We start from the raw sequence: 12,537 nt of genomic DNA, 5'->3' as shown, positions 1-12,537 counted from the left end.
AGTGAGAGGGGCAAATTAAGAGGGTGTTTTTCCCAAGCAAATTTGGGGTTCGTGATGGGAGCAGCCCGGAGCAACAGGGTCTGACTTCGAGGGGGTAGGCTGGGCTCCGGGCAGCCCCGCCAGGGTGTAGGGATCACAACCCTGAGCCCTCTCTTCATCCCTTCCTTCCATTCCTCAACCACAGAACCCCAGTCCATCATCCTCCATCTTAGACATTAGCGGGGAGCCTATGTGAGTCCTGCGGCAACTCTAAGGCTCCACTTTAGGAGCAACATTAGATCTGATGGGCCGACAGTACTGGGGTGGGTGGGAGAGCCCTCAGAGTGAGCCCATTTCGTTCTGTAGCAGCAACACCCCAGTCCAGCCCACCTCCAAGAAAATCACTCCCCTGAGCCTGTGATTGGTGAAGCCAGCTTGTCACCTAACCCCACTGTTCTGGACCAAGACAGGACCTGGATGGGGCAACTAAAAGAGCCAGGGAGGCCCTCTTGGACCTGGCCCATCATCGCAGGGTGGGCTGCTGGTGTTGGGAGTGTTGACACGCAAAACGCAGTAACCATAAAAGGCTCAAATAAAGGGGAAAGTTATGAGAGGGGTGCTGGAAAGGAAAAGCAGGCGAATTTGTTTGACCTTTTTGAAGTCCTAGACATGTTCATGATCAATTCAAGACGGGAGGGGCCTAAGCCTCTGCAGAAAATTGTAGAGAATGGAAGTTTGCTGGTAAGAACAATTTCGGTTTTTTGAGAGAAGGCAGAAGTTAGCAAGAGAAGCTGGATTTGTTTTTTTTGTTTTTTTAAAATGCCAGCCAGAGCCAGGTGACAGGGTTGCTGACTTTTTGGAAGAGTTTGGCTGGGTTCTTTTTACCCAACAATTTCAGTACCAAACCAGTCATGGGATGCTGCCCCCTGAAATGCTCTTATTTTTCCTTTGTATCCCCTTCTTTTTCTCAGAGAGGGAAAGCACGGAGATACTTAAAAAATTTTTTTTCTGTTACCTCAAATAAATTTGTTGAAATATTTCTAAGACATAACTGGAACCAACAAACTTTCAGTCTCTCAAAACTAAATATCTCTGTGATTTTTGTGCCCTGGAATTTCTGCTCCATTTTCTATCTGATAAATACATTTTAATGACTGATTATATGCTAAAAAAGTGAAGAAAGTGAAATTAAGATAGGAAGGAAGAACTTGTCAAGGTTTGCTGATTTCGGACAGCCCTTCACTTTTGGCTTAATTTTCCATGCAGCAAATTAAGTTGTGCAGGACTGGAAGCAAAGTCTGAATTAATGCTCTGGTTGAAAGACACTTCTCAATGGTGGCCTTGCCTCCAGTTTCCTTGTGGAACTCTGGCAAGACTTGGAGCTTCTCTACCCATCCTAGCAGGTATTCAGAGACCAGGGAAGTTTTGAACAGTAAGGAGCATAGCCTCTTGCTATTCTGCAGCTGAACCTTCTTCCAGTACAGCCTTCTAGGTCCTGGCCCTGGGGGAGGGGATTCCCCTTAGGAAAGAGGCTCTGACTGGACCCTGTGAAGGTCCCCTAAACCTAGCATCCCAGGGCAGCTGCTCCTATTGGATCATAGGGCAGTGGTTGAGTACCAGGCAAAGTCAGGGCTGCTCTGTTTATGAACTAAGACGACACATAGTTTACAAGCTGGGGGTGGTAGGTAGTGGAGGAATTTTGAGGCTGAATTTGCAGGAACATTTCATTTAGCTTGTATACCCTGTATCCAAGGTGATTTTAGGTTTAAACTTAACGGGAATAATTTTCTTTAGCTGGCCAGGAGCACAGACTGAACGCTGTGTGTGGGTGGGTAGGTGTATTATGTTGGGGCTTTAACAACAGAAATAGTCTTTGTTAAACGAAAGTCTTTGCAAACAAAAATGTCTCCAAAAACTGATGTGTTGTTATTCAGTGATTTTTGCCATCTTTCCTGATTTTGGTGAGAAACTCAAGGTGGCCCTTCATTGCCCAAAGTCCTACTCTACCAGAGAAAATCAGGTCACCTCTGCTCTCCCCTCCCATCACTTGCTCCTTTCCCTCCTTTGCCTGCCCAAGCACCCTTTTTTGGGAACTGATGATATTCTGGAAGTCACATCCTCTCTTTTCCTCCTTGTAGCTGATCTTTCAAATCATGTCCCTGTCCTGGGTTGGGGAAGGGGTAGATGCAGACTGCGATTTAGATTTATTGAAGAACACAAGTTCCTCTGCTTGCCAAGACAGAAATGAGCTCAATTAACCACCTAATCGGTGGCCATTAGGGCCAGGACAACAATAGCCGGGTCCTAACAGAATGGGGTCCTGGGGACTCCTTTGAAAGTGTGTTCCTTGATGGCCACAGCAGAAAATGCAGGACACCACTCTAATTAACTTGTAAGAAGCCAAAACTTCAGTGTAGAAATAAAGTCTTAATTCCAAAGTAAAGTCCAGCAGAACTGGCTGGACAGTGCTCTTAACCAAGTCTGTGCTCTGCCAACTTTGGCGCTAATTTTCCCTCTGCAGGCAATACCCAATTTCACTCAGGCTGGAGATATCAAAAGGATTTAAAAAAACAGCAAACCCGGGGTGAAGAAAGGGGTCTCTAGCAAGAGCCAGACAGTGGCATCCTGAGTTTAGGCACTTTCTGTGTCTGAGATGTATTCCATTTGGATTTAATAACCCAATTAGGCTTTATTAAATGTAAATTGTTTGCAACAACAAAAAACCTCTTCAAACCGAAGCGTTATTTGGTGAAACCAGGTTTACCTCCCGCAGGGCGGTGGGCCCTTGTTTGGGACGGAGAGAACTCCTACAGTCCTGGCGGGAATTAAACACAGCGAGAGTCTTCCCTCTCAAAGAAGCACTAATCTCACTGCGAAGGGGGAGCCGGAGGGTGGGTGCAGAGCCCGAGGACCCGGGTAACTTGCTGCTTTTTTCGCAAAACAAAAGATGGGACCGAAAACCATCTTCCGCTGTTTTGTCCGACAACTCAAGGTGTGGGGTTATCCTCGGAATACTTCTCTAGCAGTATCATTGTTAACTGAAGTCCAGTAAGTGCTCACTCTGTCGGCCCTTTGAGATGAAAGAAAATAAATGTCTCTCTCTCTATCTGTCTCACCCCCACCCACATTCCGCAGAGCCCCACCGTCTCGGTGGGAAATCCAGTTGTGGTCACCGGCAGCAGGAAGGGATGAAGGTTAGGGAAATGCCTAACCACGAAGGGGCGGGGCGGGGCGAGGCGGGGCGCGGTGGGCGGAGGAGGCCAAGAGAAGGAAGCGGAGGAGTAAGTGGTGCGGATTAGCTTCTCGGCTGGGCGGCGCGCAGTTCCCCAGGCTCGGCGCTAGATGTCCCTGCAAGTTTTCCTGTCGCGTCGAGGGCGCACGAGCTTCAGGCAGGCTTCAGTCGGGGTAGCCCCGGAGTCCAGGGACAAAGTACTCTCCCAGCCCCCACCCAAGGCGGTCCTGGTGGGCGCGGGATTGTAGGGGAAAGGAGGAGGAGAAATAGAAGGAGCCAGAGAGGCCCGGAGGAGACGGCGCGAGGCCGGCCTGCCGAGGGATGGCAGCAAAAAGTTGCCAGTACAGAGTCCGCCCTGCAGTCGCCAGACCCGCATCTTCCCTTATCAACCGAAACCTCCGAGCCGTGGGGACCGCACTCAGCCTAAAGAAAACGTACCCGGTGTTCTCAGCCCGGGTTCTAGCCGTCCTGCTGTCCCGCCGCACTCGGCGGCCCCAGTCCTCGAGCGAGCTTGCGTCCGGCTGCGGGCCTGCGGGTTTCGGGCCCCGTTGGCCCGGAGCCTTCCTCGCCGAAGGCAGGAGCCAGGCCCCGGAGCTTGCGGGGCTCAGCGACAGCTCCGGCTCTACCGGCGCTCCTCCCCTCGGGCAGCCTGGACAAATTTTTACAACCTTCAGTCGAAGGCCAAAAGTGTTTACCACTTCACCTCGGAGGACCCGCCGCTGCTCAAGAAACAAATATTTAGTCTGGAGGCCTAACAACAAAAACAAATTTAGGCCTCTTTCATGTAATTCCTCCTTTGGAGTAAAAAGTGCTTTTCAGCCCTTCTGGAGAAAGCCCTTTCCGAACCCTCAACCCCAACGCATCTTAAAAATTCCTGCCAAACCACGCGGGCATGGGTTGATTTTTTTTTTTTTTTTTTGAGTGAGTCTTGTGCCTTGGTAGTGAGTAGGAGGTTTTGATGGCCTGGAGGCTGCGTCTGATAACCAGGGACTTTTGACAGGTGGTTCCCAGTCTCAGCCTAGACATTTCGGGAGAGCTGCAAGGTTTGGGCATTTCAATAATGAACCCCAACAGAACTGTGTCAGTCTTCTCACTACCTCTATGCAGATTCAATGTTTTTGAGTATTTAAAGAAGACATATGCAAAATAAAAGAACCAACAATAAATGCTGCCCAAAGCTTTAAAATACCGTATAGTTTGGATATTATCAGAGATAACTTAAATCACAAGCAAGTTCTCTAATCTCTGTGTGGAAGCTTTCTTATCTCTGAAAAAGGAATAATAATAGAATGATTTCTAGAGTTGCTCTGAGCATTAGAGAAGCTAATATATGTAAAAAGCACTTGTAATTTCAGAGTTAAAGCTCTATATAGGTGGGCCAATATTACTACTACTGGTAAATGTGGAATCTACATAAATTAAGGGACATTAAATATTGTAATGGAATGTTCACCGTCTCCCATGAAACATTGTCTGCTAAGCGCAGTTCAGTGAAAAATTATGGGTGTCTTTTAGTGTGAGTAGTTTTCCTGACATGGTCTCGAACATACTTTTCATGATAAATGTGCTAGAATACGCAATGTTAGTGTTATTTAAAAGGTGCAAAATAGTTTTGGAAACCACTAATGAATGAAGGTGTCGCCGAGAAATGGTGTTTTCCCTTTTCAACAGACTGAGGTCCGGTTTGCCACAGGTTTTGGCACGAGGGCCGAGGGGTCCCCGAGGAAGGGAGGAAGCTGGAGACCCACCCGCGGGGTGAAGGAGGAAGGGGCTGCCGTCAGTACCCCGCCCCCAGCGGCGGCTCCTGCGATTGAAAGCAGCTCACAGCCGCCGAAACCGCGAGGAAAACAGACGGGGGCGCCAAACGACAGCAATAAAGGCATCTGCGACTTCCGCTTAAGTCGCGCCTCCGCCCGATCCCACCCCCTGCCAGGGCCTTGCCCCCCCCCACCCCCCAAGGACCGGAGCCTGGACCGGAGTGTCCCATTCAGTCCCTAAAGCTAAGTGGGACTAGGGGGTACCCTTCCCAAGTTCCTGGGACAGCAACCCCCCTCCGCTGGGCGCGGCCTGCCAGGGATGGTGGAACTGGGCATTCGGACTGTGGAAGGAGAGGGAAGGAGAGGTGGGATAATCCGCAAGGCTGAGCTCTGACCACGTTAATGGCCGGAAAGCCGGCGCGAGAAGGGCTCATAGTGCTCGGAGTCGGGTGGCCTCTGGGGCAGGGGCGGAGGTGGACCCGAGTGATGTCCTCCTCTGAGCTCCCGACGCCCATTATGCGTCCCACCTCTCACCTCTCCAGTCACCAGGTGCCTATCCAGCTTTCCATTTCTCACCTTGGGGGAGAATTCCGTTTTATTACCTTAAAGAGGCAGAATTGATTTTCGAAGCAGAACTCGCGTTGTTGAAATAAGTGGGTGCCAAGGGGAACAGGAGATAAACTTTTGGCATTGACTCTGTGTATAAATGTATATAAATATACTTCACACCTCGCCTCCCTTTACATTCCTGACGCGCCCCCAAGGGGTCCAAAGTTAAAAGGAAAGCGCCAACAGAGAGATGGGCAAATAGATCTCGGGTTTGCCCCTAACACACCCCCGATGTGCTGGGTGTGGCGGCAGGGAGGAAAGGGGGGGCCCTGGGTTGGGGTCTGGGTTGGCGGTGCAGGACCCGAGACCAGCGCCCAGATTGCCAGGGTCTCTCGGCAGCTTCGGAAGCTCGCAGGCCGACCTCCGGGTCCCGTCTCTATCCGCCCTTGTTCCTGCCGGTGGCCGTGGATCTCTCCCCTTGGGCAGCTGGTGGGTGGACCCGCACAGCTCGTTGGGGGTCCAAGCATCGTGGGGCGCAAGCGAGGGAGGAGACGTGCAACGGCCTTGAGTGAAGATTGATCTTCGTTAAAATGGTTGCCACCAGCGTCATTATGACCATCAAAGTTATCGCCAAGAGGCTCAGCCGCCAAGCTCAGGTCGGGAGGAGCAGCAGCAAGGCTAGTCCGCGATTTTTCGCGCCCAGACTCAGCGCAGGGAATATCCGGGGCCACAGGTAAGAGGCTGGGGTGGGGGAGAGGAGGAAGGAGAGAAGGAAGAAGAGCAGAGTGGGGAAGAGAGGGCAGGGGGATGGTAGGGGAAGGAAACTAAGTCTCTTCTTTCCCATCCTTGACCTCGAAACCCGGCAACTTTGCCACAAATAATTCGATTTGAGGAGGGAGGGGGAAAGCTGGCAAAGTAAAAGTGGATTTGGGGCGGCCCATATGGCGCTGTAAATTGCGACTGTGTTTAAAGTTAGCTGTTGAATTCTGCAATGAAATCGTCCAGCCGAGTTCATTTCCCCTAGGGAAAATGCGTAGGCGAGAAGCCTATCCATCAGCAGGATTATAAAAGTAAAAAACCTGGGACTTCAAGTTCAGGACTCACTCTGCAAACGGTATTAAAAAATCAGAGAGGACCTAATGATTTCCGTTTGGAGGCGCGGGCCCAACGCACCTCCCCAGCCACGTAGCACTAAAGTGCTTTCAAAACTCTATGAGATTCTCTCTCTCCCTGTCTCTCCTTCTCTCGCTCTCTCTCTCTGCCTCTCCCTCCTGGGTGGGAGGAGAGTAGCCAGGCTGAGGCGAAGAAGTGGGGAGAGAGAGAACGCGGCGTCTTATTTGTTAAATAAAATACATATTTGGTTCTGAAATTCGAAAGATAAGTAATCCAGACAGGAGCGCAAGGTCTTCTCCTTACGCAACTCTTCCTACATCCTCCCCCGTCCCCCCCTTACCCTCCTCCCGCTTGTAAATGTTAAAAACAAACAAACAAACAAACAAAACTTCCCGACGATCTACTCTGGAAAATCAAAGCATTATCTATTATTTAACACGTATCTGTGTCCGAGGAAAAATGAGGAAGGCGCTGCATGATTAGGACCTAAGGGGCAACCCAGCAAACTGAGAGCGTAATGATGCCCCTAAATGAAGGGGGAAATGTGCCGCTGCGCGCTCTATTAATCAGACTGTCAATTTCACCCCCGAGGCCAAACCCCCGGGCGAGCAGAACCTGCTCTGAGCGGGCAAAGGACCGGGAGCCTTCCTCCTCACTTCTTGTCTCTTCTCGCCTCCTACCTGGATCTATTTGTCTGCTCTGAAGCCGCCTTCATTACCCACTGACAGGAGCGTGTATTTATTTGCTTATAAACCTGTTACAATAAATGATTATTCGAACGGCGTCATTCGTACCTTAATGACGAGCGAGCGCTACTTTTTGATGAATGACATCTCGGGCTCGGAAGGATGTATGGGTCATTTTGACCAGTCATTCCCTCGCTGTGGCATCCCACAATTTTTCCGCCTCCCTCCAAAAGAGATAATAATATTTAGAGGCGCTCGCTGGGGCTGAATGAGAATTAGCCCTAGGCGCAGCCCATCATTAGGACGGGACAGCCGGGCCACTGTGACATTTTTTAGAAAGCTGAGATGATGGAAAGAATAAGAAAAGAGATGATTCTGATGGAGAGAGGGCTGCACAGCCCCACGGCCGGCAAGAGGTTCTCCAATTTGTCCGACTCGGCTGGCAATGCTGTGCTCGAGGCCCTGGAAAATTCGCAGCACCCGGCTCGCCTCAGCCCTCGCCTGCCGTCCGCCCCCCTGCACAGCGCTCTGGGAGACCTCCCTGCCAAGGGCAAATTCGAAATAGATACTTTGTTCAACCTGCAGCACCCGGGCAGCGAAAGCACCGTCTCCTCCGAAATCGCGTCCGCCGCGGAGGGCCGAAAAAAGCCGGGTCATTATTCAGAGGCGGCAGCCGAGGCGGACATGAGCAGCGACGTGGAGGTGGGCTGCTCGGCGCTGCGCTCGCCCGGCGGCCTCGGCGCCGCGCCGCTCAAGGAAAACAATGGCAAAGGTAATCGCGCCGCCCGCGACGCGCTCTCCAGTCCCATCCTCTCTGTTCCTCCGCTGCCCTGCCGGCTGTTCTTGGTGCCTTTGCCCCTCTCCGACCCTCTGCAGCGAGCTGCACAGAGCTGGTTCAGGCGGGGGCGGGACGCAGGCGTGGAACCGTGCCCTCCGGCTCTGCTCCTTGAGCCTCCCAGAGAGACGCAGGCCTGGGGCCTGCCCTCGCTCCTGAGTCCGAGAAAATGTTTCTGCGAGCGGGTCTAAACACCCGTGCGAGCCGACCTACCCCTAGCCATCCACTGAGTCGCGTTGGGGGAAGGCTGCCCAGGGCAGCTGCTCCGAACTCCGCGGCCTCTGAGCCCCAAGGCCGAGTGAAGGGGGCATTCTAAGTCGAAGGGAGCCTCGCTGGGCGCCTCTGGGAGACCCTCTTGGGTCAGCGGGAGAGAGTTGAAAAGTAGAGTCCACCCCCGAATGGTTCCTGTTTGAGCTACTTACTGCTGTCTTTCCAATCTTAAAATATTTTAAACCAAATCCCAAAGACTGTCAAAGAAAGGTTAGAGGCCGTACAGAAAGCTGACCTGCGGTCTCCAGATCATGGCAAATCCAGAGCTTCTCAAACTGAGTCTAGATGTAGGCATTTTCCCTTGGCCAATTTTCCTCCTGAGTTGAAAATTTCCTTTTATTAAAACAAAACAACCCCCCCTCCCAATTGAGTTCCTATTATTTGGTTATGAAGAGCTCCCCAAACTTTATTGATTCCATTAACGGCAGCAATTTGTAAGCATGACAGATCCCATCAATTCAGGCAGCGCCTCGCCTTCCTCTTGCGGCTTCCCCCATCCTCGTGCAGCCCCAGCGCGGAGATCTTGGTCTTACGGTGACTCATGCGCTGTCGGCCGTTTGTTTGCCAGGGTTCGCGGAGAGTGGCTCAGCCGCGGGCACCACGACGTCTGCGTCGGGCTCTGGCCTCGGCAGCCTGCATGGAGGCGGCGGCGGCGGCGGCGCGGGCGCAGCGCTGGTCGGCTCCGGCTCTGGCGCGGATCAGGTGCGGCGCTACCGCACGGCGTTCACCCGCGAACAGATCGCGCGCCTGGAGAAGGAGTTCTACCGGGAGAACTATGTGTCGCGGCCCCGCCGGTGCGAGCTGGCCGCTGCGCTCAACCTTCCCGAAACCACTATCAAGGTATTGATTCCAGCATGCGCCTGTTCTAGCCTCCCCCAGGGTGTCTGGGTTGATTTTTGTTTCTCCTTTCTGGGTGGCTAGATTTAGCTGAGGGCCTGAAAACCCGCGGGGAGAGTCACCAAAGGAACTGGCATATTTATTTCTCAGCTGCCGTATCCGAAGGGTTGGCCGGCCTGGCTGACCTGGGAAGCCCCCGAATGGCGCAGCCCATGCCGCAAACGCTCGCCTCAGCTCAGCGCCTGCCCAGGTGCCCCTAGCCCATGTCCTTGGCCTCACTTTCCCCTCGGCGGCAAAGCCGTCTGGTCTTTGTTCCTCTGGCACGAACCAAAGGTGAAACTTTCCATTTGCTCTTGATCTTGGAGATTTATTTTTCACATAAATCGTTACAACAAGGAGAAAGGATACTGTATTTTAAAAATCGATTAGGTTGAGAAAGTTTTCTAAACATTTTTTCTCCTGGGCAAAGGGAAAAAAGCAACCTCCCGGGGGGGAGCAACGAAATTGTCCTTATTTACATATCTTTAGGCGATTAATTTTATTATAAGTCCAGGAGAGATAGCCGGGAGGCTGGGCTATCCTCACGGAGGATCTGGCACTCTAGAAAAAGAAAAGAGGAAACTCCACGGGATAGGGGAGGAGTGTGAAAGTCTCCCTTCGGTTTGGTCGGGCTTTCTTTAATTTAGAGTTGTGACGAATGATGTCTTCATTAGATACCGTGTGGGGAGGGGTAGAAAAGTCCCTTTCCCAGTTTAAGAGGATGTTGCTCCCGCCACTCATTTGAAGCAAAAGATTCCAACAAAACCATCCCTTCAATATCAGAACCGGACCCGTGCCCCTCGGGACAATTCCTTGCAGCTCAGAGGACTCAAGACCTCGCGCGGCGACTTTTTAGAAAAGCTGCAGCGGCAGCTTCTCGTCAAAGGAGGCCTAGAATCCCCGTGCAAATCCTGGTATTGAGAGACGGGTGCTTGGCGAGGCCGGGCACCGGTGGGTGGCAGGAAGGGGAGGAAAGGTTGGGTTGGGACGAGAAAACGCAGCCCAAAGCAAGGGAGCAGAAGCCCGAGGAGCCGCAGCAATTGGACACAGGGAAGAAGACTCTGTTCGCTTAGGAGGGTGTGCCTACGGCGCTCCACACTGCCGCCCACACTGTCCCAGCTGGAAGAGGAGAGGGGACTCGGGGCTGGGCCCGGTCGGAGGGGCGTAGGCCAGGCTATTCGGAGGTCCGGGAGGGGCGGGGAGGCGCAGGGCGGGGGCTGGGGCCTCGGGACGCTTCCTAACTCGGGCTGCGGCGCGGCTCTCCCCGCAGGTGTGGTTCCAGAACCGGCGCATGAAGGACAAGCGGCAGCGCCTGGCCATGTCGTGGCCGCACCCGGCCGACCCCAGCTTCTACACCTACATGATGACGCACGCGGCCGCTACTGGAAGCCTGCCCTACCCCTTCCACTCGCACGTGCCGCTGCACTACTACCCGCACGTGGGTGTCACGGCTGCGGCCGCGGCCGCTGCGGCCTCCGGCGCAGCGGCCGCGGCCTCATCGCCCTTCGCCACTTCCATCCGCCCGCTGGACACCTTCCGCGCGCTCTCGCATCCCTACTCGCGGCCGGAGCTGCTGTGCAGCTTCCGTCACCCGGGCCTCTACCAGACGCCCGCGGCCGCCGCGGGGCTCAACAGCGCGGCCTCGGCCGCAGCGGCAGCAGCTGCTGCGGCGGCCGCGGCCTCCTCGGCCGCGGCGGCCGGGGCGCCCCCCAGCGGCGGCTCCGCACCCTGCTCGTGCCTCAGTTGCCACAGCAGTCAGTCGGCCGCGGCGGCAGCAGCCGCTGCCGCCGCCGCCCTGGGCTCCCGGGGTGGCGGCGGCGGAGGCGGCGGGGGTGGCAGCGGCGGTGGCGGCGGCGCTGGGGCCGCCGGGGGCTCGGACTTCGGCTGCAGCGCCGCAGCGCCACGCCCCGAGAGCGGCTTCCTGCCCTACTCAGCCGCTGTGCTTAGCAAGACCGCCGTGAGCCCACCGGACCAGAGGGACGAGGCGCCGCTCACCAGATAACTACGTCGCCGCCGCCAGGGGGCCGCGCCCGCCGCTCCGAGTGTGCCCGGGAGTCCCCTGAGCGCCCCCCGTGCCCCCTGTGCGCCCACGTGCCCTCTGCGCTCTGCCCGCTGCTGAGGCTGTCGCCAGGGGGCGCCCCAGCGCGGGAGGCCTAAGGGAACCTGTCCCGAATTGGGGGGAAGAGCCGGCACGAAAGCTCGGCGTGCTTACCCTCAAATTATTTCTATTTTTGTATTTGCTACCCAGCCACCTCCCCTCCTCTAAGTATGTTTCCCGCCGCCCAGACCCCGCTTTTTTGCCTCTGTCCCGAGCTCTTGGTCTCCCCAAGACAATCTCCTCGCCCCCAAACTAGTCCTCTGGAGTCTCGGGTCCTGGCTTAAGCCGTCAGGCCCGGTTACTCGGCTGAGCCACGTGGCCAGAAGCAAGGAGAACCACAACAAAGAGAAGGGAATGGTGTGCGCTAGTGCTTTGTGCGGGAGGGAAATCCACCCCCGATGTTCCTGCTGCTTCTCTGTTTCTTCCATCCATTCTTTTCTTTAAACGAGGGTGAGAAGAGGTAGCAGTTTTTCTCTCATCCTGAGCTTGTTAGGGGCCCTATCCGAGGAGAGCGGAAGAATGGAGGTCTGAGAAGAAGGCCTGGAGGGCGGATGGAGAGCGCGGGCGGCTGCGGGTGTGTGTGTGAGATTGTTTACTGCGTGCGGGGGACAAGGATGGTGGGGCGGTGGCCGCCGTCCCCGGAAAGGACAAAGCCCCAAAGCCGAGATGGGAAGGGGCGGCGGTCTTGCCGCCTGTCTCTCGGCCCACAACCCCCTTCTCTCTTCTGATCTGCGGTTTGGGATGGAGGCGTCTTGCATATTTTATGCAAAAAGTAATGGCTAATGAGATTGCCACAGCCAGGCCAGGAAAGGAAAGGGAAACGAAAGGATGGGGAGGGCAAAACTGACAGATCGCTGTAGTATTTGAAGAAGCGTTTTCAGCTCAGTTTTCCAACGATTGGGTTCCACTCCATCTGGGAAATACTTGAATTTCTAAATATATATTATCCTGAAGCATTTCCTTAGACACTTTTCTAAGTTCGAACTCTTCCCCTCACCCCCTTCCCTCCTCGCTTTCCTTTTCCTCGGATAAAATGGTTCTTGGCTTATTTCTCACGCATGTCTATTGCGCCTTCGCCTCTGCAAAGCCACCGCTGGGTTGTTGAGACCCGCTCTGCCAACCCCAGCTACTGGAGGGGTTTC

The 12,537-nt window shown here is 54.3% G+C and overlaps 1 protein-coding gene across 1 annotated transcript; it reads left to right on the top strand.

Moving 5' to 3' along the window:
• Positions 1-7,661: 7,661 nt before the first annotated feature.
• Positions 7,662-11,299, top strand: EVX2 (even-skipped homeobox 2). The gene is made up of 3 exons (XM_036858048.1): positions 7,662-8,088; positions 8,990-9,261; positions 10,568-11,299. Exons 1-3 carry the CDS (start codon positions 7,662-7,664, stop codon positions 11,297-11,299), a joined length of 1,431 nt encoding a protein of 476 aa, XP_036713943.1.
• The last annotated feature ends 1,238 nt before the right edge of the window (positions 11,300-12,537 follow it).

This window comes from Balaenoptera musculus, chromosome 7 (assembly GCF_009873245.2).
Source record: "Balaenoptera musculus isolate JJ_BM4_2016_0621 chromosome 7, mBalMus1.pri.v3, whole genome shotgun sequence".
Classification (NCBI taxonomy): Eukaryota; Metazoa; Chordata; class Mammalia; order Artiodactyla; family Balaenopteridae; genus Balaenoptera; species Balaenoptera musculus.
Note: the sequence above shows the minus strand (reverse complement) of the source record. Positions and strands in the feature narration are given on the sequence as shown.